The 26288-nt window shown below is 35.6% G+C and overlaps 2 protein-coding genes across 3 annotated transcripts in view; one reads left to right on the top strand and one right to left on the bottom strand.

Moving 5' to 3' along the window:
- LOC114648745 (transmembrane 4 L6 family member 5-like) overlaps window positions 1–26288 on the bottom strand; it is a 213519-nt gene that overhangs the window by 38725 nt on the left and 148506 nt on the right. The window lies entirely within an intron of this gene.
- taf6 (TAF6 RNA polymerase II, TATA box binding protein (TBP)-associated factor) overlaps window positions 1–26288 on the top strand; it is a 34174-nt gene that overhangs the window by 1267 nt on the left and 6619 nt on the right. For both annotated transcript variants that reach the window (XM_028797956.2, XM_028797955.2), the window contains exons 2-13: window positions 112–308; window positions 8768–8854; window positions 11459–11612; window positions 12354–12410; window positions 13082–13198; window positions 20402–20541; window positions 20630–20707; window positions 20798–20899; window positions 21026–21208; window positions 21324–21398; window positions 21525–21650; window positions 23213–23386. In XM_028797956.2, the coding sequence (XP_028653789.1) occupies window positions 153–308; window positions 8768–8854; window positions 11459–11612; window positions 12354–12410; window positions 13082–13198; window positions 20402–20541; window positions 20630–20707; window positions 20798–20899; window positions 21026–21208; window positions 21324–21398; window positions 21525–21650; window positions 23213–23386 (1449 nt within the window). In that variant the 5' untranslated portion in view covers window positions 112–152. The remainder of the gene's footprint in view (window positions 1–111; window positions 309–8767; window positions 8855–11458; window positions 11613–12353; window positions 12411–13081; window positions 13199–20401; window positions 20542–20629; window positions 20708–20797; window positions 20900–21025; window positions 21209–21323; window positions 21399–21524; window positions 21651–23212; window positions 23387–26288) is intronic.

Genomic DNA, 26288 nt, shown 5'->3' with positions numbered 1-26288 from the left:
CTGACTCACACACATATCCATTTCACACTTTTTCATTTTAATGTCAATTACACTTTATTGGGAATCTTGTTTCATGACCTTACATTTTTTGGTTTCAACTTTCTCATGCAGCTTGATGCTTCTCTGTCTGTGGGAGCTTTAGCCCAGTCACCATGGCCGAAGAAAAGAGGCAGAAGCTTATCAACACCCTCCTCCCCACAGAATCAATGAAGGTGATAGGGGAATCGATTGGATTGTCTCAGATGCAGGAGGAGACATGTCAAGTTCTGAGTGAGGAAGCCAGTTACAGAATAAAGGAGATTGCTCAGGTTAGTAACATTAACTGCATACAGTGAAATGTGGCTTAATGCAATATAATGCTGACAGACATTTATGTGAGCAAGTCTCATCAGTTAAGTTTTATTTGTTGAGCTTTGTTTGAAAAGGTTGATTTCCTAGGGGTGTGACTTGTAACAATCACTTTAGTGTATCTTTGGTGCTGCACTTAGCATAATTCACTTTTGCAGCAGATTTTTGGTGTATCTTGGATTCCTTGTGTGAGAAGTGCTTTCCTCCTTTTGTTTTTAGTGGTTTTTCATTTTGTTTCTCATGTATCTGCTTATTCTTGATACTTTTATAACATTGGCATGTAATTTTGAACATATTGTACCCTTCTCTTCTAATTACTTAGTGAAAGTTTCATGCAATGATCATATTTCTTGCATTGGAGAAAATCTCTGTGGCATACATTTGTGCATGGCTTCATCATGCATATATTGTAGGCACTAACGGTGTTAGATGATGAGTAAATACCAACAGCAATATCTTCTATAATCGATTTAGTAATCTGCACGCTTTTGTAATTATTGTCAATGCTGAAAAGAAGAATAAATTATTTTAAATTTTATTGGCACATGCAAGAAATATATTAAAATTAAATACACTGAATGTGAATATCTTATTCTCCCAAATTTTCCTTTTACTATGTAGAATTTTCTGATTCTGCACTAAGCAACCTAATGTGTATTAAAGGATGCAAAGTGAATTTTATGTGCAACCTGGTGTGACAAATCAGCGGCCTCATGTATAAATGGTGCATATGAACAAAAATGTTGTGTATGAATGTTTCCACGCTCAAATCACGATGTATAAAACCTAAACTTGGCGCACATTTCCACGGTAGCTCATACCCTGGCGTACGCAAGTTCTGCGCTCGATTTTGCAAACTGGCTGCAGCCAGCGTCAAAGCAGTGCTACTGTTCCAGTGTGGTTTCCCTTTCTTTTTTAGATCCACATCCCTGACGCGGCTTTATAAATACACTGAAATTAACTGCATATTATTTATTAGTTTAATGCATCTGATTGTAATTAACCTGTAACAATATAATGGTCCACGGAATGGGCAAACTATTCCAAATACCATAGCTGCTTTAGCGTTGTTACTCTCACTGCACCTTCTTCTTCTTCTTTCAGCTGCTCCCGTTAGGGGCTGCCACAGTGGATCATCTTTTTCCATATTACTCTCACTGCACCACTCGGAGTATTTATATTACAGTATCTGAGTGTGGAATCACAGCTGTACAGCAGCTGATCGGAAAGAGAATTATCGGTATACAGCATCAAGCACACGCTGCCTCAGCCATGCTGCCTATTTGAACTGCTCTCACACGGCAAACGCTTTAAAACCTTTCCTGTATGGACCTCGCAGTTCAGAAACAGTTTCATCCCAAGAACTATAAACACACTCAATCAGTCCATCAAGTGCTCCTTGTAGAACTGTTTGTACTTATAAGTACAGTCACCTCACTGTAAACTTGCACTACAGTTATAATATTGCACAACCTGAGCCACTTTATAAAGCGTGTATTTACATATGATGACAATATCATTTTTAAGATGAAATGCAGCATAATATGTTTATTATATTATACAGATAAAAACTTTAACTTAATTTAAATAATCTATATTGTTAATAATTAAACATGTGAGGACACAGTGTCACTGCGCTAGCAAGGATTTGGCGCTCCGTTCACAGATTGGTCCTGCCTGGCGCTGTATGCTTGCTGGGGCTGGCGTGACACTGGATGGATAGATGGATAGAATAATTTAACATGTACTACAAAGATATTTCAATGTTCCTTAAAAGTTTAGAAGAGTCTGCGTTTTAAGCTTACAGATGGCTTAACGTCTATTACAGAGCTGATTGTGTGGTGATTGGGTATTTGGAGAAAGAAAACAAAGGACAGGAATTGGGGGTTAGCACGTTTGAAAGAGACAGTACTGCTGCAATAAAGTATTTCATCGAAGGTCGCACAGAATCACTGCGCCACTGTGTTCCCATGTTTAATAACATGCTTTAACTCTTATTATCATGAAAATGATATCACGTATACATCTCAGTATTTTAATTATTCAGAGAGCTGTAATATTACAAATGTAATGGATGTAATGGGTGTCCTGTCAGAGGAAGAGAAAGCCCGGAAACACGTAGTGATTCACACACATAGAGCACATAGAAGATCAAATACAAAACAAAGCATTTAATGTGCTACTTTAGTTAAGATGGGATTTGAGAAACTAGTAAATTAAACGATTTTAAGATGAAGTTTATGATGTTCTACTTTAATGACAAAATAAACTACGTGATTAAAGTGGAAATTTCGAGATTACAGTTGACATTTTGTGCTTTTTTCCCACTGTGTGCCTATTTTTTTTTTCTCTGTACCCTAATAAGTTTTCATATGAAACTCAGACGGTGGGCTATGACTCGCCTTTTCACAGCGCCTTTGATATCTGACAACTTCTTTTTTATTTCGAGCGCTATGCGACTTTGTGAACTTGAGCTTTTGAGTTTCTCCGACACGCTATGTCACTTGATCAGCTTCCTTTTGTTGATTATACCACTGTTTAACCTAACAAATAGTAAGTTTTTCCTTGCCTCCACTTGGTATTCGCTGAAATTCTTCTATTTTCCCCCGTGCTTTTGCCATTGTCTTTTCACAGAAGTCTGAACTTAAGGGCTATTTATATTGATTTGCATGTTCAAAGAGGTGTAATTCTGGGAGGAGTTGGGGTGGGACAGCAGGTGCGTGCACGTGCGTTACTTTTCACGCTGACCGGTATTTATGTAGCGGAAGAACGTGGAAGTAGGCATTCGCACAGATTTATGCATCTGGATTTTTTTGTGCGTAAGCACATTTCCGTTTTTGTCCGTACCCCATTTATAGTGTGAATTCTACGTATGGCGTTATGCATGAGGCCCCAGGAAATGGGAAAAGTAACTATACATTCAGTTTAATTAATTAATAAGTAAACAAAAACCTACCAGGTGTTAAATGGTGTGAAATACAGTATGTACATCTAGTATTCTAATGTACTGTCTGACCATGAAGCTATAAACAAATTAGATTAGCTGCAACTTTATTAATCGCATTTCAAAATTTAAAAAATTCTTTCTAAAAATACTAAAGAATGTCAAATATGTGCAAATATTATATTATGTGCTAGAATAAAGTGTCAGCCATCCCCTAGGCAAAAAGATATACTGTATATTGGTAGGAAACTAGCAAGGCACCTGCAGTACTTAACAGTAGACAAGACACAATCCTTTGATGTGGCGATAAGTCAAGTTCCTAGAGAATAATTCCCATTCTGGAGCAATCTGGGATAAAAATATTTTTGCACTACAGAACAAGTACTGCCTCAAAGAAAGTATTTGGTAGAGACGTTAACATTGTGACACATGTGAAATATCCCCCATGAACTAGTCAAGACCAATATGTCACTTTTCCATGGTTTGACTTTTTTTTAACAAGATCTTTTAGGTGAAGAGTAGCATGTGGGCTAATATTTTGAATGACGTGGCTATATATTTTTTTCCAGTCATTTATCCATAGTTAATTTTTTTAGTAGTTTATTTAAAATTTCAGTTCTATTTATAGATGGATATTTCTTAAAATTTTATGATGCAGTGTGTTATTAGAATATTAGTTCTACTTTAGCTATAATAGTATCATATAAAGTTGATAAAATAAAAGCTTAAGCATTATTTAAAATTGTGTGATAACCGTCTGCCACATGAATCTAACGTGTACCAAATGTCAATGATCAATTTTCTATTTCTGTCAAGTGATCTAAGGCTGAATTTTCTAGATGGTTTTGCTCTGTGACGTGATCACGTCTTAATGGTTAATTAGATCAGGGTTGTATTTGAGGTGGTTACATGGCAGAATGGTCACAAGTTGGCCACTGACTGTAATGGCTGTAATCCTTTGCAGAAGTTGTTGTTTGATATTCATGAAGAGGGAAGCCTTCGTGTTTTAGAACGAGAACTTATATACAGTGTTATTATGAATGTCTCCAGATTTGGCCAGGAAGGCAGCAGCTGTAGTAGTAACAGCAGAAAAGACCCAGGTGTACTAGGAATTTGACAAGACTGTATAAAATAATTTTTAAGCATTGAAGGAGTCCTGGTAAAGTGTTAATGATATGAATATTGGAAATAATGCAGTAGGTGGTACAACACCCAGGGTCACTTCTGTTGTATTAGGAAAGTGACTACTTTGACAGCAGAAATTCCTGAGTGGTGGATAAATCACTTCAAGGAAGCATCTGAAGGGGTTTTAGCTATTTCTATGGCTAAGAATATTGTGTTAACATTGGCAAGACTGAATAAAGCTGTAGAAGAATTCAGCCTTACAAGCTGAAGCAAGCAATTTGCACAGTTGTCTCAACTTCTGTTGATTATGATAAGAAAGGTAAGAAAATGACAATTAACAAATGAAATGTTATCATTACCCTTAGAAGTGTATTCCTTTCATTGAGAGAAACTGTGTAAAAAAAAAAAAAAAAAATCAAAGTGTTAGTAAGTATGGTGTGCTATACAATCCAAAGGCAATTGGAAACTGGAGGAAATTCTGATAGAAAGAGATCTGGCAGACCCAAAGTCACAGCCCAATCAGAAGACAAGTTTCTGAGGGTCACCAATTTGTGGGATAGGCACTTCACAGCACAACAGCTTCAAGCACAGCTTAACAGTGGTTGGAAAAAGCAAGTCTCAGTTTCTTCTGTGAAGAGAAGATTTTGGGCTGCAGGTTTAACAGGGCAAGTGGCAGTAAGAAAGCTTTTTCTTTAAGGACAAAATAGGGCCTTGAGATACTAGTTATGAACTACTGCAAAGTGGTCAAATTCTTATGGAGCGATGAATCAAAATTTGAAATCTGGTTCATCACGAAGGATGTGTTTCTAAGCCGTCAAGTTGGTGAAAGGATGGTTCCTCAGTGTTTGACACCAATTGTCAAACCTGAAGGAGGAAGAGTGATGGTCTGGGGTTCTTTTGCTGGAGGCAGAGTTGATGGTATGCACAGAGTGACTGACATTCTGAATCATAAGGGTTACTACAGTTTGGCTGTTATATCAGCAAAAGGTGGCTATTTTGATAAATCAAAAAATTTGAATAAAATTTTGTACACTAAGGGTTACTTGACTTATTGTTTATTTGTTCAATGCCAGTGTAATATTGTCTAAGTGGTACTTCAGAAGGTAGTGACACAGTCTTCCAACTCTGCTTTAAGACAGACAAAGAGTAATTAACAGAAGTTGTGACACCGGTGCAAACTCTTTGCTTTGACTTGCAAGGCTTAATTTACTTCAATTGCTACAGAACATCTATAGATTGTAAACTATTAGTTGTTCCCTGAAGAAGGCCCAGTTCTAATATTCTGAAATTTAATTTTTTCAGTTTTTGCTAACCTTAATTTTAAATTTAAAACTCTAACAGTTTACTACTTACCTTTTCAATATTTTTGGTCGTTCATTGCATTTCAACTGGTTACATTTGACGAAAATCTGAAAAAATTGAGGTGTTCTAAAAATTTTGACCTGCAGTGTATAATTGATTATAGCTTATTGTGTTTGTTTAAAATTTTTCTTTAGACAGTTTGCCTTTCAATTTTTTGCTGCTTCAGAATAGGGATGCTGATGAATCACCATTAATGCATTAAAAATGTCTGCAATTAAATGTTTTAACATAACCCCTAAATGTGTTCAGTTAACCTGGTTAATTTGACTGTGCTTCACTCGTCGTTAATGAAGTAGTACAAAATTAATCCAAGTTTATCAATAGCAGTAGCGGGTTACAGCTACAAAGACATTTGGCCCAACTTGTCCAGCAATTCATGCTCCTATCCATAATACTCTCTATAACTATCTAAAATGCATCTGTTTCTCTCACCTTTGACTGAACCTATACTGAATTCTCACAATGCATTTCTAATCTTGTCCTACTGTCAGCTGACAAGGGACCTGGTCACCATTCTCCTGTCACACATGTATGTATTCATATATACAAGCAAGCTAATCTCTTTTACATACATACTCAACTTACTCACAAGACTTTAGTGGTGAACATCCATGAACATCAACATCTTGTGGCTCAAGCATTTCCCTTCCCATGCCTGCCAAAGCGCAACCCCAGTCAACATGCTTCGATAAAGCTGCAAAAGTGCACTTTTCAAAACTTTGCAGAATTTTCCTCTCTTGCTACTTTCTATCTAGCCCCAGCAAGTGAGTGATTCAGAAGTGAACAGATGTGAAGGCGACACACTGCTCTAGTCTTATTTTTTCCCTAAGAGCCCTTCTAGGAGAGACAGTCTCAACTTTGTTCACTCCCATCCATGAATATTCCAGCCCTCTGCTGGACATCGTCCTCCGACCCTTCATGTACACATGAAAGGATGTAGGTACATGCATTTCATTGATTATTATTTTAAATGCAGAAAACCAACAGGACTCATTTCAATTTTATTCAACTGGACACCAAAAAACAAACCTTTACTTCCACACAAAAAAGATGGTGAGGGCATCTATAGAATTAAACTTTTGTTAAATGAGTTGTATCCTCACACAGAAGTGTTGCCCTTTTTTTTTTTTTTTTTTCCTTTTTCCAAAGACATTGGATGCTGGCTTTCGGTAACATTGTATACACTTGTGCTCTGGCCGTCTAGTAACATCTAGTGAAGAAAAGGTTAAGCACATGCGTAGCATGCAATCAAGTGGAAAGAAGTGAACAAAGTTACAAGTATGTATTTAAGCCTGCATTTGCTGAGGGGCAAAGAAGTCAGTTATCATTGCAGAAGCTCTGGGGGTATGGCAAGAAGCAAATATTGGTGCTGTGCAGGGCTGAGTCATAAAGACAATCAGAAAAGTGCTTTGTGCAATGCAGTATCAGAAACCTGTACATAATGTATCTGTTTAGTTTTAATCCAGTTATTTGCTATGGATATTTTGAAACCATGTAATTTGGTGGTGCAGTGGCTAATGTTCATACCATAAATCTTTGGGAGCTTGCATTGAGGATGGGAAATGGGTGTTTATGTTATACACTACACAGCCCTTGAAGGAGGAAACATTTTCTTAATTAGTTAAATAGTTAACCACTGCATTTAAGTTTAAAATATGCTTTTATTGTACTGTATGCATTGCTTGATCTGACATAAGAAATAACAAAGGCTTAAAATGAGGAGTAGTAAAAGCTGCATAATATAATCAATGTTATTGAATCCTGCTTTATGTTAAAATCCTGACCTGGTATGGAGTAGTAATGAGTATTCTTTTTACTGTTTGTTTAAAGAAATAGATTTATTTGGATAACTAGTGTAGGTTTCTACTGGCTGTGCTACCTGGGTTTGAATTTAAGTCATCAATTTAGTCTCAGCACTAATGTTTGAAGTGCACCATCAGTTGGAATGTATTTTGTGATGCATGTAGTAATAAATGCATTGAATTTGTAATTCCTACAGATTGTGCATCTCAAACATTATCATCGTTTTAATGAATCCCATGCCAAATGACATGTAACAGAGACATAGCAACTGAACAGATACATAGATACTTGTCTTTTTATTGAGGTAGATTAGAAGGAAAAGTAATGGACTGTTTGTAGTTCATTACATTTTATATAGTTAACTATATTACATATTTAGTTACTTTTTTGTAAGTAATGAATAATTTAACTAGGTTACGTTTATAAGTACAATTTCTTGACACTGGTCCCCTGTGGATGTTTGCTTTCTTTATCTGGATATGTTGATTATTATAAAAGATCGTCCCTTCAACAACCAGTGAGTAAATAGTCAGAAAATCAATAATATCTTATTTTTCAACTTCATATCACTTTAAATACAGCAATATTAACCAAGCCTATCAATTGTTGGAATAATTTACATTGTGATACTGTCTTAATTTTAAGCAAACTTACTGGAATAATATAATATGCCTGTGCAAGTGTTTATTGAATTGTTTTTTTTATTATTAAAACGTAACCAGATGCTTTATAGAAAAATATGAATATACTTGAAGGAAATTCAAATAAATGTTTGATTAATATGCTGTTCATTTCATTTAAAATTTTTAATTTTGTGATTAATCACAAAGTTTTTAATCAAACAATAGCCTTAATTCTAAATAATAAATCAGCATTAATATGTCCATTTCTAAAGCTTTCCCATCAATGAGATAAATGTGATGTAACATGATTTGGTGTCTTAAGTACTCATTGAGGTATTTCCAATATACACTATTTAAATGTAAACTGTAGTTTTCTTTAAGAAATAATAATGTATTATATATATTCAATTGCACAGAAAATAATACATTTGCCTACCTGATGTGAAATACTAGATTTCCTGGGCTACTATATTGTTCGTTAATATGTGTCTGCTTAGTTTGAATTTGCTTTTTTCAGCTTAAAATGGATTCTAATTGTCTAGTCATATGTTATTGCTTGCAGGATGCCCTAAAATTCATGCATCATGGGAAGAGGCGGAAACTGATGACAAGTGACATTGACTATGCATTGAAGTTGAAGAATGTTGAGGTAAGATCGATTTATGCCTTGATGTTCACTTAAGTTTAAAGGATAAGCTTGGTATTTTTGAAGTTGAATTTATTTGGTTCACAATTGTGGCATACATTTGTTTTCTCTAGAAAACCGTTAATGTTAGAAAATGTCTTCCCCACCTGCCTACAATTGAGGTCTAGATAAATCTCAAATGGAAAAACTTCAAAACTTACCAGATACATCCTGTTGGAATCAGCAGAAATTTAGATTTAGAAAGCATGCCTTCCACATTTTGAAGGATGTAAATAACTGCCAGTGTAAAGAAAACTGCAGTGCAAAATGAAAGTGATAGAGTAGAATATCAAGAAATAAATGTATGTGGCTATTTATCAAAACACTGTCTTTCACTTGAGATAGGAGAATAAAATGAAACAATGGAATTCATGCATACCTTGTTCCCACCTTTCCAGTAATCTTTAAAGCTATGACGTGTACCATTTACTGTAGATATAAGGTATGTGGCATCACGGCTGAGCAATATGCCTCTGGGCTGTAACAAGATTAATTAACAAACCTACTTTAATGAAAGTTAGAACAGGTGATTCAGCCCAACAAAGCTGCTTAGTCCTGTTCACCTAATTACTCCAAAATAACACTGAGTGTCTTTACATGCACTTTAATGCCCTGTAAACCCTTATTCTGGTTAGAACAACTGGATTAACAGATGTAGATTTTACAGCAAGTAACCCCGCTATTTGGTTATGTTAACACTTAACCTTGTTACGGTTAAGGATTTTATAGTCTGTGCTTGTGTTAGATCCACACTTGCTTTTAACAGCCACAGGTAGAAGCACCCACAAAATGAATTTCCTGAGGCTAATAATCGTTCGATCGCATTATTCCTTCTCCAGTTTGAAATGATCTGTCTCGATATTTCAGAAATCGCTAAATTCATGTTGATCTTGTGGATTCCTTGCTGTGGGCAGATTGTTCTTAAGGTGAATATCCTTTTTTAAGAGAATGTAATTTCAGCCTCGCAATGATCCACAATGAAAGGCAAGATTTAGTATTGATTTCTGTGCAAGCCCTGATTTTGAAATGTCATTGATCTCAAGGTTTAATTGACATTCTTGAGGGGGACTGAATTGGATGCAACACCTGGTGCTTACACTCAGCCCATCTCTCCTGCTGACTGTCCTGGAAGTAGCACAGCAGTTTTAACTGTGCAACACATGTTTTTGAACAGCAGTGCAGGTGTTATAGAGGGACAAAGCTCGTCGACTGTGTTTCCTTGCTTAGCAGCAGGCTGGCACCTAAACCCCTAGATTGATTGTGTGTTATTTCCTCGCAGCGCTTAATGCTCATCAGTCGAGTGTCACTTATCAATTGAAGCTTCACGGGGGGCACATTTACAAGATTTTTGAGATTTATAAAGGTAAATTGCTCAAATTACATTTTATACACTGAGAAAAAGGCTTATTTTTTAGTTCAATGTGATCATCCACCATACTTTATGTGGTTTAATTTGTAGTTCAAAAATTAGAAATTTGCCTTCTTGATCTTCAAATGTGATACTACTTATGTAGGGAGTGCAAACATAACATTTTCTAGGGCTGAGGGGCATAGAAAAGGTAGGTAACAACTGCTGTAATCGGAATAATAGTAAACATGGCATTTTAGAAATCGAGTTTCTGTGCATAACTAGGGTATTGAAGCACATGTAAATGCATTGAATGTGACTGGATGATGCGGTGGCCAGTGTTCATATTGTGAATTATCGGTGCCTCGGGTTGGTTAAGAATGTAAAAAGGGAATAGATGTTTTTTACTTCACCACACATGAAGGACTAAACGTTTCTATAAAACACAAATAAATTATCACAGGCTTTATTCTTTATGGTGTTAGAGCATCTGGTAAAGGGAGAACTCTAGAAGCACACTTGTCCCATGTAAATGTGGATTTTTAAGAAACCAGGTTTGTAGCTTAACCAGGTTATTTGCTTTATTCTGGTTTTGTGTGCATATAAACTTATTGAATTGACTTTTGAGGTTCTCCAAAGCATTACTATTTACCACAGTTCATTGTAACTTATTCAGTGTAATGTATCTGTATTTCTTTGTGTGAGAAATAACTTTCTATTATTTGCGTGAAATTTACCATTACCCATTTGCTCTTGTTGAACAACATATTTTATATAAAAAAAGCTATGATCAACTGTACTAATTTTGTTTTTAAGTTTCATTCATGTTACATTTTAATCTCTATTTGCATAAACTAATAAGGTTAAACTCCTGTACTCTTTCGTCATAGCGCACACCTTTCAATTTCTGAAATGAGCCTAGTCGCTTTTCTGAGGACTTTCTCTAGTGCTGCTGTGTCTTTTTTTTTTGTAATACAAAGACCATACATAGCTGGTGCCATCTCATTAAAATATGCAATACGTTAACAAAAATATATGAATACATATGTTTCCAGTATGTGTGGTATCTTACAACATTTATCATTTTTTTAACTAAGATATTCACGTAATAATGCACGTTTTGGGGGAAACTAATGTATGCCATTCAAAAATAGTGAACTTATCCCTTAAAATTAAAGTTCAAAATGTGTATAGTAACCACTTTTCACTTTTTCATTCAGCCCCTATACGGGTTTCATGCCCAGGAATTTATCCCCTTCCGCTTTGCTAGTGGAGGAGGTAGAGAGCTATATTTTTATGAAGAAAAAGAGCTGGAGCTAAGTGACATTATCAACACTCCACTGCCTCGGGTACCACTGGATGTATCGCTGAAAGGTAAACGGCAAAGGCTTCATGATATGCTTTTATACAGAAATTAGCATTTGTATAATAAAAAAAAAGTCTCAGGATGGAACTCTCTGATGTTTTTGGCCTGTTTTTAGAAGGTTTGTTCCCTTATTGTAATTTAAAGTAACAGCAGTAGAACTGGCATGTTTATTATCTAAACTTTCATATGACTGAAGCAGTGTCTTCATCTAGAAACTCTGTTTTTGCTGTCGTTTAATGACAAACCAAACATAATATTGTCCCAGTTTACATGCAGTGTGAAAGTGAGCTTTAATCCACTGGTTATGTTGAGTCACTCAGTGCAGTATACCATATTAAAGCTTTCCAGTTTTCCTTTATTCCAGAAAATAACTATACTTGTGTAACAGTCACAATTATATTGAAACTTCATATCATTGCTAAAGCAGTCTGTAAAGACAGTTACATTGTTTGATAAATACATATGGTGGAAATATGAATTCAGTGTGCAATGCATATTTTATCCATTGTCAATTTTTTACCAGAATTCTAGGTACTTTCTAATGCTTCAATCTTTGTATACATGGTTATAATTGACACATCCCACAGGTTATTTTCTCTTTAAACCTCAAAGTTCACAGTCTGTTCCTTCTGTCCTGCATGTGCTGTAATATGCATCAAATTGCAATAAAATATAATGATTTAATGTTTTTTGTCTTATGGTCCTGTATTGCAAACATATTTTTTAAATTATAATTTGTACCTCTTCAGCGCATTGGCTTAGCATTGAAGGTATCCAGCCTGCCATTCCAGAAAATCCACCTCCAGGTGAGTATATTTTCTTCTCTTACTTCACCTACCAATTCAGAGGCAAACTTCAGTTTTGCCAATAATGTATAATTGTCAACAGTGCTTGAACCTGTGTGTGATCCTTTTTGTAGGGACTGAACATGTAATGTAGAAATAAGGAATCTCCTTTAACTCTGGACTCAGTTAAAAAAACAGTTAAAATCTTTTGCTTAGTCATATTGTTATTAATTTTTTAAAATTTTATTTCTATTTTATTTATGTTAATTTAATTAATGTATTGGTTAGATTTTACTCTATTGTGTATCTTAATGTGTCTATGTCTTGCCTAGCTTCATCATTTTCTTTTTTTTTGTTTTATTGTACAGATGTGTTATAAATAAATTTTACTTACTTTAATACTGACTTTAAAAAGGAAGAAACTAAGTTTAAGTATTGGGTGCAAGATGCTGAAATTGTGCAAAATATGTGATTAACCCCGCCCCCCAATCCAAATTTTAGACTTTGCATTAATCTACTGTGGCATCAATGCTAGATGGCTTTGAGTGTTTCCAGCATGCACTGATAAGGAAGCTCAAAAGAGAAACTTTAATGCCTACTCTTTTTAAGTACATTGTGTTGGAGTTAATTCAGTTTTTGGAGGCTCATTTTGCTTTTCTCATTTTGTTTTTTAAAATTGTGTTGTTCTCCAGCTTCAAAGGAACAACAGAAAACTGAGTCAACAGAGCCACTTAAAGCTGTGAAACCTGGACAGGAGGAGGTTCAAATGCATAGCAAAGGACAGGGGACAGCAGTCACTGATGCAAAGGGTATGAATGGTTCCTACTTGAATGTTTCTCTTGCATGTTCTTATTTTTTCCACATGCCATATTTATAGCAGCGTATGAAACTATGTTAAAAATGGAATTATGGAACCGGGGGGGGCTATGAGGATGAAATATATCTCCTCATCACCCTAAATTCACTGTTGAAAACTGAAAAGGCTTATTCCATCCTTCCATGTTGCAATCTGGCTCCAGCCTCACTAGACCATGTGTTTTGGAAGTCAGTCAGTCAGTCATTGTCCATCCCGCTATATCCTAATACAGGGTCATGGGGGTCTGCTGGAGCCAATCCCAGCCAGCACAGGACACAAGGCAGGAACAAATCCTGGGCAGGGCGCCAGCCCACCGCAGGGCACACACACCCACACACCAAGCACACACTAGGGACAATTTAGGATTGCCAATGCCCTAACCTGCATGTTTTTGGACTGTGGGAGGAAACCCACACAGACACAGAGAGAACATGCAAACTCCACGCAGGGAGGACCCAGGAAGCAAACCCAGGTCTCCTTACTGTGAGGCAGCAGCACTACCACTGCGCCACCGTGTTTTGGAAGTGCACCAAATTAACATAATTTTGGACAAAAAGTTTTGCATGCCTATCACAATCACTCCTAACCCATTAACGGCTGTGTTTGGTGTACTCACAGCTGGGCTGAAATTGGAGAAGGACCAATTGATTCTAATTGCCTTTACCACACTACTAGCATATAGACTTATCTTGCTCAACTGGATGAACCTCAACCCAACTTTTATAAGTCAGTGAGTAAGTGATGTTCTGTACTAATTGAAATAGGAAAAAAATTCTAATTTTCACTTAAGTGGAGCTTTGGAAAAATTTAATTAATAAAGTTTTAGAATAAGCATTTATATCGGGAAAAGGACATTCTCCCTTCTTTGTTGTTTTTAAAGATTTGCCATTGCTTTTGGCTCTGCACTCTCTTTGGTGGGGACTGAATTCTGTTTAATTACATTAGACTTGATCATGTGGAATGTTATTTTCTTCAAATAAATTAAAAAAGCTAATTTCACATATGTTACAAGCAGACCAGTTTATTTTTAAAAATTGTAAGCTTTATTCTTTTTAGACGTCATGGAAAGATATAGGAAAATAACTCTTGAGAGTACAAAACATAATGTTACCATGAATAGTTATTTTCTTATAAGATCACCAATAACAGACCATGAAAATAAAGTTTAATTATACAGAGACAAGCCTGCAAAGGTATGTAAGCATATGTTAACAGCAATATACACAAGAATCTGGCATTTCTGTATTGATGCTTAAGCTGCCTATCAAAGTGGTAAAATGTTACAGAATTTTTTTTGATGATTTCAATGCATACATTTTTGCAGTGACAAAATACAGTTTATGATAAGATTAGCGCCATCAAAATTAAAGCTGAAAATGTCAGGAGAGTTCATAAAAATAAAAATCCACTGTTCTTTTGCACAATTGTATGTAGCTGTTTATGGATAAATGCAGCTAAAAGACTCACTTAGCAGAAACATTTTTAAATCTAGGATTTAATCTAGGAGATATTACTCTGTTTAATTATATTTGAAGCATATCATTTTCAAAGTGAAGTTAAAAGTGACAGTTTCCAATTTTTGACAAGGTGAGTGTTTTTGGTGTTTTTGTTGACATTGGCAACGATTAACTTGTCAAAATTATTTTTAGACATGGGACACGAGAACTTGTCATAATTGTTTTAAGATGACATAGGACATACCATTTATACCCTTGTCTTGAATAAATTGAATGTTTTTTGATTTTTGGTATTGAAAGATGTAGTGGGGAACTTCAGTCTTGTTATAATGTAGGTAATAATAATTCATTACATTTATATAGCGCTTTTCTCAGTACTCAAAACGCTATCCACACAGGGAGGAACCGGGAAACGAACCCACAATCATCCACAGTCTCCTTACTGCAAAGCAGTAATATGTCGTATCTGTGTTACGGAGATGAAGCAACCATGAGAGTAGTGCGTAATGGTATTGCATTTTGAGTTACTACCCACTAGGTATTTACACTGTGCAGGTAGTGGATAAAACAGAGACATTTCTTTAGGAGCCATGCAATGTGATATACTGTATACCCAGTTTTTTTTCCCCTAAAATACTCCCCAACTAATTTAAGAATATGCTGTGAAAAGTGCAAAAATAAAGCTTTTGGAATAACAAGTTGTTAAATGAAAATGGTAGAAGTTGCCCTTTTAAGTTCAGACTATCAGTGGACTATCTTTTGTCTTTGTTTTTGATTATTTTTGCCATTCAGAAACTACTATATTTGGAAACCTTATGCATTTGTACTTTCTAAACTTTGGTATAAGGACTTTTGGCTACCCTGCTACACTTTAGCTTATATAGGCCTTTGCCTTAATTGTCATTATGCTAAATTACCAAAAAAGTAAAGTACTGTACTGTGTTCACAAGCCAGTTAAGTGGTTTACTTCTTAATTACGATTTGGGTAACTAATATTTGACTAGCCTTATTCAATTGTGAAGCACAGCAATGCACCAAAGCCATAAGTCATGATTAAAGTAAAATAGCTAATGCAGCAGGCAGCGAAAATCTGTCCTTGGCAGATCTGGGAATAACTAAAAGCATCCAGTGGTATACATTTGCTCAGATTTTCTGAAATATCAGAAACAGTGTTGGCTGGGATTGGCTCCAGCAGACCCCCGTGACCCTGTGTTTAGATTCAGTGGGTTGGAAAATGTATGGATGGATATATTCCCAAATATGTGTGTGAGTTGTGTGCTGCAGTGTACAGTGTATAGCTCTAATGTCTTTGAAGGTAGGTGAGTGCAATTTCACTCTTGACCTCACACCTTGCTAAAATTAGAGACCCAGGTTTTGCCAATTCTTGACTATGAGATCAGCAAGCAGAATGATTTGTCCCAGACAGGTAAAACAAGTGCTGGGTCCTTTACTTTTTCACATCATCCATTCAAAATAGGGTACATTGTGCATGGAGACTTTAATGAAATTGGATTTTTTTGTAAGGGTAGCCTAGAAATAACAACTACTGAAAATCCACACAAACACACAAAGAATTTGCAAACTTATCACAGTGAGAACATCAGGCAGACAGTATTATCTTGTGGCTCCGGCACTGGTCAAATCTATCATGTATTATTATAAAAACCTGCAGCCACAGGGGGTCCCCAGGACCGAGTTTGGGAAACACTGGTGTATATGGATGTAAATATTCATATATATTCTACCAAACAATTTTGAACAACTTTGTCTTTAGTGATTTTACTATGGCAGAGTTTTAATAGGTTTATCTATTTTCATAATGATTTTACTTTGGCAGCGTTTTAGTAACTTTATCTTTTTTCTGACATACCCATTTTCCTGAAAGTTTGCAGAGTAAAGACTAGGGCTGTGTATTGGCAAGAATTTTGCGATACGATACATATCATAATACAGGGGTTACGATTCAATATATTGTGATATATTGCAATACTGTAAGCAAGGTGATTATATTGCACTTTTTTATCTAATTTTAGGAAAACTATCATAGTGTAAAGTACACACCACTATATGCATAAAATCTGAGTTAAAAAAAAAAAGTTTACTTTTTTATGCAATCAGAACAGTCGGATCAGCAACTGCATTTATCACAGTCCCTATAACTTCAGACATCATAGCAATACCTTTTGTGCAATCTGAGGAAAGGAATTAAAATGTTCCTATATCACTAAAAAATTACTGTACTTTTTGATCCTGCTTTAAAGATTCACAATATGCCACATTATGTTTCAAGTAGTTTATAAGAAAATGCATAATATCATAGCACTGTAATCTGAACAAAGGAATTAACATTTGCTTACAGTATATCAATAAAAAATAAAAGTGCTTGCAGGATTCTTTAGGTTAACAAATTGCAAAAATTTAAAAAAAAATCAAACAGTGTTGCATATAAATTCAGACAGTATGTATATTAAATTCTGCTTTAAAGGTTCACATTCTATTGTAGTATGTAGGCCATTTTTAAATTTTTCAATCTGAAGTGGTTAATAAAAGAAAATGCATTGTCCCTGTAACATCCAACATCATAACACTATATTTTCTGCAATCTGAAAAAGGAACTACATCTGCCTATATCAGTGAAAATTAAAACTGCTTGCAGGATTCCTAAACAAAATATTAAACAAAAGTTAGAAAATATGTATATATTGATAGTGAACATTTTCAGATCTTAAACGTGTTATTACAGTTTGTATGTATGTCAGTGCTTATTTTTTAATGTCAATGTTTTTGTGGAGGAAGATGAGCTGGTCAACATGCCCAGCTTTCAGAACACTTCTCTGCGGTAACAGTGTCTCCTACAGTGGAACTGAGAGATTCCAGTACCTTCATTTTTACCTCCTCGTACAACTTGGACACATCGATGTCAGTGATGTGTTGTCAGGAGGGTATAGTGTAACGAGGCTCCATTGCATTCACCATATTTCAGAAGCCTTCACTCTTTACAACACTCAGAGGGTGCATATCTTTGCAAATGAAATAGAGCATTGAGCGAGTTACTTTGTTTGCACAAGTTGAGGTCTGTGCTAACTTCGGTGTTTGAATTTTCCATTAGTGAGTTGAGAGGGACCCACTTTTTTAACGCTTGCGAAGTGTGCTCTAAGATTCATTGTGTTTGATTATTTGATTTTGGCATGGCACCATTTGCAGACGGCATGGCTCTTGCCAATCTCCTTAGTGCCTTCTTTATTGTGAAAGCCAAAATGAGCCCACATTTCTGCTCTGTACGCCACTGGAGCCGGTCTAACTCATCTAGATTCAGCCATCGGTTGTTGTGTTACTAGTCAGCTCAGTTTTTCACTGCATGATCCACGTTGTCTGCCAGATCTGCTCGCAAGAGTATTGAAACTCACTCAACATATATCACCCCTTACGCTATTTCCTGTCTCAATTTATGTTGTTACGTTAGCTGCTGTCTTGCAATTGGGGGTTTAAACACAATGCAAAATGAACTGTGTGCCTTGAATCTTTGAATGTAAACTAATAATTAAAAATTGAGAATCGATGCACTATCAAAAAACATAATATTGCAATACTCCAGTGTATCAATATTTTTTACACAGCTAGTAAAGACCATAGTCTTAAATTGGTGTCTTTAGCAGTTCTCACTTACTGCTGTCGTAGACACACAAACATTCCCTTATATTTATAACATTATCTTAGAAATTGGGCCCTTAAAGGGTGTTGGTTAACAGTAATATGTTCAATTACTTCACCTGAATCAGTTCTTAGTTCTACTTTAAATTATACATAAACTACTGCCTTGTGTTTTATATATATATTCTTTATTTTTAATTTGAAATCATTGACTTAACGTGTTCATAGCTGTACATGAGCATTAAAATATATATTCACCAGCTCTTAAGAGGCTACCTTAATCTGTATGTTGTCTGTATTTTCTCTAAAGCTACTTCCAAAATAGCTGATAATAGTTATAATGTGCTTTACTTGGAGTCTAAACATTAATGTTAATTGAGCTCAGATTCCTGGTTGTCTCAAAATGCTGTTAAACTGTTGTGTATATTTTTGCCAAATAATAGTTGACCTTAATATTTTCCATTTAGTTAAAAGTTCTAAAGTACATAATTCTGTTATCTGCTAATATAATTTTCATTTTAATATTTTCCCTCAGCTGGAATAATGCAACAAAATTCTGTGTCTAATGAAACGTATACAGTAACTTCTTTAAGAGCCATGCAAAGAATGACATATTAGTAATCAGACTAGTTTGTTTATTATTGTGTGCTGCTATTTCTGATTATGATGTAGGGCTATATAAACTACTGTAACTAGAGCCCTGATAACTGCCTAGAAGTTTTCGAGCTGTTCACTCAAAACACGTGTTTGATTATCATTGTCTACTAGAACCTTGAGATTGTTTGTTTGAATTAGATAAAGATATTAAATTTAATATAAATTTGCTATTCTGAAGACCAATTCCAAGATTAAGCAGGTGGTGTGAAGATAGTTTCATGATGTAGGTTTGTGCTGTGTGTGGGATTTACCTGCCCTGGGACATCTGACTTAATAAGAAAGACAATTTGAAATGGCTGTGCTGTTGAAAAAAGAACTTCCTATATAATACATTTCACTCTCTATTAAAATGTTTGAAACTGATTTCCAGAAATCTAATACTTTATAATCAAGGATCCCAAAGTGCTCAAGTATCCACACATGATAATTTTAACTTAATACAAAGATGTCAAAGCTAATTACATTAACGCTGATTTGCAATACTACTTGAGCAGCATCTTTTTCTAACTGACTTCCTGTCACTCAGTGGAGCAGTATTTATTTTAAATATCACATTTCACAGCCATAAAAAAAAAAAATCGAGAACAATATTGTAATTAACTATAATAGATTGTAATAAGTTTTAAAAAGAAAAAAGAAGTGAGTTTATATTGTGACAGAGAACACCTCTGTATTTACTGAAAAGATAGAAGAAGGATATGAAAAGGGAGAACACATCAAACTAAAAATCTACAATATAATAAAACGGCAATACCTTTGTGTGTGTCCAGTCACTGCAAACATTCTGATTGGTCATTTAGCTTTGGCTTGGCTGATTAGGTGTACAAAGATAGGAAGTATGTGCAAGAATATGCCTTCTCTTTTCACAGTGGGTATTGGAATGCTGTCTATCACTGGTAGTCATAAAGTGGACAAAAGTCAAGCAAATATCCACATAATGACAGTTTCTGAGAACCAGGCTTTACAAAAATGGGCTTGACAGAGATCGTGCTGGCCAAGACAGCTTGTTACACACAAGGATACCAAGGAAATGCATAGGAGGAACATTGAGGGAACATGTATTGCAAAAGAAGTTGAGACACCTGAGGATAGTGGAAAGAGGCATACGAATTAAGCTCTACTCTTTGTGTGCGTGTGTGTGTGTCTCCCTGGTCCCTCCACACACCAAACAGACATTGGGGGGAAGAAAAAAAGGATAAATAACTTTTCATGCACAACATGAAAATTTACCTAAACAGAGCATCACTGATTTACCATGTTCCTATACATGTAATAATTCTGGAGTCTGTAAGTTATTCCCAAAGTCACTTGAAAATTCTTAGCAAGTTAATAGTTGTTTTTTAGGCCAGTGTCAGTAGGAGGACCTATCTTTTCTTTTAATATTTTGGCAGGCAAAGACCAGAAAAAGCTGATAGAGGGCAGTGCAATGAAGTTGAAACCTCGTAGTACCCATGAACTGTCTGTTGAACAACAGCTATACTACAAAGAGATCACTGAAGCCTGTGTTGGTTCCTGTGAAGCTAAACGAGCTGTAAGTAGCCATTTTTTAGTGTTGTAGCAAACAAGAAGGTTAGTGGTAATCAGTGAATAATAATATTATTCTTTGTCTCCATGCAAAGGAAGCTTTGCAGAGTATTGCCACTGATCCTGGTCTGTACCAGATGCTGCCTCGCTTCAGCACATTTATCTCTGAAGGGGTAAGTGTCTGAATAACTGGTTTTGTCTTTAGAGCGTACATGGCTAGGTAAACTCTGTTATATCTGGCTTTTATGTCTTGTGTGGCACAGGTACGAGTAAACGTTGTTCAGAATAACTTAGCCTTGCTGATATACCTGATGAGGATGGTCAAAGCTCTGATGGACAACCCAACTCTGTATCTTGAAAAATATGTAAGTGATGCAGTTTTTCCATTCCAAGTCCCAATGTAATCCATGTGATTATTTAATTTAACAGGCATAAGCTGTTGTTCATAACAAGATGGTTTATAGAGTGTTCCCTGTTTTTTTCATCCATAGCTTCATGAGCTCATTCCTGCTGTTGTCACCTGCATTGTTAGTCGACAGCTTTGTCTACGACCAGATGTGGACAACCACTGGGCTTTGAGAGATTTTGCAGCTAGACTGATGGCACAGACATGCAAGACATTCAGCACAACAACTAACAACATTCAGTCTAGGATTACTAAAACCTTCACTAAGGTAACTACACTTATCTGGACATTTCTTAATGTTATAGGCCAAGTGTTGAGTTATAGGATAGGTTTTCAAGGGTTACATATCATTTTACCTGATAAACGTGACATTTTTATTACAGAGTTGGCTAGATGAAAAGACTCAATGGACAACACGATATGGTTGTATTGCAGGGCTGGCTGAGCTGGGGCCTGATGTAAGTTAATAGCTTTGATTGGTCTGTTTGCAACCTAATTCTAAGTGGGATGGTATTGTTTGGGATACTATGCTGGATAATCAAGTGTGTCTATAATAGAGATTTTCCATGTTTTACTTTTTGTAGGTTATAAAAACTCTCATTATCCCCCGGCTACAAATAGAAGGTGCTCGAATTAAAGCAGTACATGAAGGGCCAGTTGTGAGCAACATTGACAAGATTGGAGCCGACCATGTGCAGAGTCTTTTGCTTGTAAGTGTTGGCAGTAGTTCAAAGTGCTAGTAAAATGATGATTGCTTGCTGCCATCTAAACCTTGTCTTCTGGTTAGATTTTTTTAGACTTGACCTTTCAAGACTCTTGATAGCCATATACTTTTAGTATGTTTGTAGAATTTAATCCACATGAGCTGTTGGTGGATTATGTGTCACTAGACACTAAGGTGTTGTTCTATCTGTTTTCCTGTAAACCAAGCTTAATGCTACCTAGACCAGGCTTTCTTTGTTATATTAGTCACTGAAAATTTGTGTTACAAGTTAGTGTTTCAATTTTTATTCTAAAAAAGCAATGATCATCATAAATGAGTGTTTTAAAACATATCAATAAGTATACATTAACAGTGATGATAAGTAGTTTCCATGATCTTCGTGAAAATAAACTACTAAATGAGATGTTTAGTCAGCTATGTGATTAATATATATATCTTTTTTAATGACTGTTTAGTTATTATCTTTTAGGAAATTTTGTCAGTTTTGCATGTGCACTGTAAATGTATTTACTGCTAGGAGTAAAATTAGAAATGAAGCAGTGTGTGTGTTTGCGTGTGTCTAAAACTATAGTCTTGTTTTACTGGATTTGCATTTCAAAGCCCCAGATTTAAACCACTGATCCATAATAATCCCTTAGACTATTTTGATAATATGACATTAGGCAGCGTGACCGGACTAATGCAGTAGAAGTGGTAAATATTACCGGTAAATATTTTGTGCTTCCTAGATATTATTTAATATCTAGTCTAGGCTAAAAATAACAGTAGCACATAAAACTTAGAATAACATCAGAAAAATTGTGTAATAATTGATTTTGTAATAGTGTTTTACCAGTGAGGAATGTAGATAGGTACTGAAAGTAACTATGAATAGTGATTTGAAGGAAATACTTAGTTTTAAAATATTTGTAATGTTAAATTTACAGTAAAAGAGAGTGCACTGCATTGTTTAAATGTTTTACTGGTAATATTCAAAAAATGTACTTTAAAAACTGTGGACTATTTCCCAGTATTAAAACAGTGTGCATTCCCTTTATTTTGTGTCATTAATGGAAGCAGATTTTACAAAGGTACTTTTACCTGACCTATACACTTAAGTCATTTTGCTTTATTTGAAGCAAATAAGCATGTGTCCAGCAGACAATTTAACATTGGAAAACCAATCATATTAAATACCCATGTATAGCTTGTAAGCAGCAGATTTGAACATCTTACAGTCAAACTGTACTGCTTAATACTACAGTAATAAAATTTATACTTGGTAAATAATTTAAAACATCGCATCCCAAAATATTCATTATGATAGTGATGAGTGGCAGTTATGACAGTGAAAATGTTGTAGGCAGCTGAACCTTCTGCTGAGCAGTGGCATATAACTAATGCTGACACGTCTTTCCAGTTGCCCAAGTTTAGGTGTTTGCACTCCTGTACCTTGGCAAGCAGTGCTTTACACTGAGTTAGCTTTCAGTGTCCTTCATAACAGTCCACCTTGTATTGATTTTCTGCATAAATTTGTAATAATAATAATTATCACTTCTTTTTTTCTAGAAACATTGTGCACCGGTGATAGCCAAGCTGAGATCACCCCCAGACAACCAGGAGCAGTATCGGGCAGACTATGGATACTTGGGCCCAATGCTTTGCACTCATGTGGTCAAAGCCCGTTCACAAGCAGCTATCCAAGCTCAACAAGTCAACAGGACCACTCTGACGATAACACAGGTATGGATGTGTAATTCAAACAATGTATGTTGCAATGATATTTGTGAAAAACAAATTTAATAAACATAGTGAATGCATCAATCAAGTTTGTAAACCAATTTTATCCAAATGCACAATAGTAGAATCTATTATGATAAAAACGTACTCTAGGTGGGGCCCCACAAGAAAAAAGAAAGTTCAGATAATTTTATTTACACCAAAGCAAATACTACAAAAAGTAAAGTAAATATGTGCTAATGGATTTATTAGTAGATCACAAATATCACCTCTTCAGTGTGCACTGTGCCTGTTAGCAGCATTTATTATTTTGTCTTTATTGTTACCTTACTGATTGCAAGTAGTCTGTATGCGTTGAAAGTAAACTTTGACTACATCTGACTTCTTTATTTTAGTCCTTGGTTCATTCCAGTACATTTAATTATTAATAGCCCAGTTTATGTATTTTGTTTCTGTCTACATATTCAATGAGTCTTAAAGGTTCTCACTACTGTTCATTTTTAATTAAAATTTAAATTATGTTTGCATTTTTCACCAATTGGTAAACATTATAAATTAATCAGTTTTGGTGACTGAATAAAAATGTCATTTGGGACTGTAATCTGAACTAATAAATAATACTACAACATTTCATGTTAAAATGCAGTATGCATGTGTTTTAATCCATTTGAATATGGGATAAAAATTCTCGTAAATGCAAGTTTCCAACAATGAATGTAACACTGGCAAGCAGATGATTAAAGTGCTGCTTTCGTTATTTTTTAAAACTTCCTGTAGATTACTCAAGTAAATGTATTGGCCCCCAATTAGGCTATCTAACCAAATAAAAACAAATGTCCTGTAATGCTTTGCAACTTATATAAAAGGGAGTATATATACAAACTAGCCGTTCCCCACGGCTCCACCTGCATAGTAGAGAAACAGGACAAACTTTAAAAATCAATAAACAAAAAGGTATTGCTAGCTAAGCAGAGACAAGTTACGCTACAAAACACAGAGGTAGACGAACTTCCCACTCCTGATGTCACAATTCCCCCTCCATTCGGTCCACAGCCTCTGTCTCGGATTAGCATGAATATATTGCTCCTACAAGCAAATTATGATTCTTATCATGATGAGAGAAGTCTCCAAATCAACTGGATTGTTCAAGCAAATTGCAGAAAAAAACCCGATCTAAATCCACTAAGTAGTTCTCTCGGGTTTGGTGTAAAAAAAAAAAAAAAATATATGATGGCTGTACCGAGAAGAACCTGATCTCCAATGTCAAGTAGGGTGGATGTTCTGTGATATGGGACTGTTTTTCCTCTAAAGGCCCTGGGTACCTTGTTAGGATACATGGCATCATGGACTCCATGAACTACCCGGACATTTTAAATTTAAATCTGGTCCTCTCTGCCAAGAAACTAAAACTGGGTAGCCATTGAATCTTCCAGTAGGACAATGATCCAAAACAGATGTCCAAATTAACACAAGAAAAGTTAATGGAACCCAAAAATCAAGCTTCTGCCATAGTTGTTTCAGTCCCTAGACCTAAAGCCTATTGAAGACCTGTGGGGTGAGCTGAAGAGGAGAGTGCACAAGAGAAAACCTAGCACCCTGGATGATCTGGAGAGATTCTGTAAAAAGTATATGCCCTGTTCTATATTCTCCAGCCTAATAAAATGTAATAGGAGGAGACACAGTGTTGTTTTACTGGAAAGGGAGGTTATACAAAGTAATTAATGCAGTGTTGCCAATAATATATATTTTTGTCATTTGAAATTAGACACAGTTGAAACATGTGACTTTTTACTAATTATTTCTTATTTTGGTTTAATAGACAAAGTATTGCAAGTACATTGCTGGTTTGTTAGTCTCATGATTTTCACTACCCTCGTGCATCCACAAAACCCTGAGATACCTGAATGCCACCCTTAAGCCATTGCTGCAGTCTTCAACCTAGAAACAACAAGTAGAGTTCTTTTTTCCTAAAGAAAGCCACTTCTTCATATTTGAACATTCTTATCCCATTCCTGTTAATACTCGGCTGGTGACCACACTACTGTGCATTGGAGGTCATTGTCAATTGAGGCCAAGAACCAGAATTATCTTCAGTGTGTAGAGATTTCATTGTTAGGCTTCCCAAACTGGATGCTCTTCCAGACCTCGGCTGGGCCTTGATGTCTAGTCAGTAAAAACTGGAGAGGTGAGTAAGACATACTTGTTTTAGAACCGATTGGCAACTTTAAATGACTCAGACTTAATGCAAGGCTTGGCAAAGTTCCCCTTGTTGATTAATTTAAGTATAACTAATCTAATCTAATCAAACAGAGACCTCATTCTGATGGGAAAAAGAAGCTGATTCAGAACTCCATATCTTTTTCTAACACTTTAGCAAAATATCAACAAGGAACATAGTAATAAACTTTATCTAAGAATACTGTATAAAGCCTGTTTGGATAAGATTGGCAACAACCTTTCAAATATCCGTGCACTTCTCCATGGATGGGGAGAACCCACATTGCCCCTCTTGGACTAGAGTTTTGACTATAGACCAGAGTCTTTACTTAAGTACTGCAGAAGTTGCCAAAGAGAATGATTAGTGTGATTTCATGTAGTGTTGGATCAATACTAAAATTTTCATTTTGGTATTGAAACTAGCTTTCGGACCTCCGTACCACTACTGAAACAGTACTGAAGCAATTAACGGATAACCCCACCCAAAACACTGGCAGAGAATTGCGTGCCTACGTGGTGTGCCATACAAATGCATGTTTCAGCTGTTGCTCCACATAATCGTTCAGCTCATTGCCTTGCTACAAGCTATAGTTTCCCTTCTAATTCTGTAGTGGTTAGTTTTAAAGCCACTTAAAGTTAGGGGTTGTAGTTTAAGGGGATAGTCTCATACTGAAGCAACAGCGTGCCT

This window comes from Erpetoichthys calabaricus, chromosome 3 (genome assembly GCF_900747795.2).
Source record: "Erpetoichthys calabaricus chromosome 3, fErpCal1.3, whole genome shotgun sequence".
NCBI lineage: Eukaryota > Metazoa > Chordata > Cladistia > Polypteriformes > Polypteridae > Erpetoichthys > Erpetoichthys calabaricus.
The sequence above is the reverse complement of the archived record's forward strand: the minus strand, read 5'-3'. Positions and strand labels throughout refer to the sequence as shown.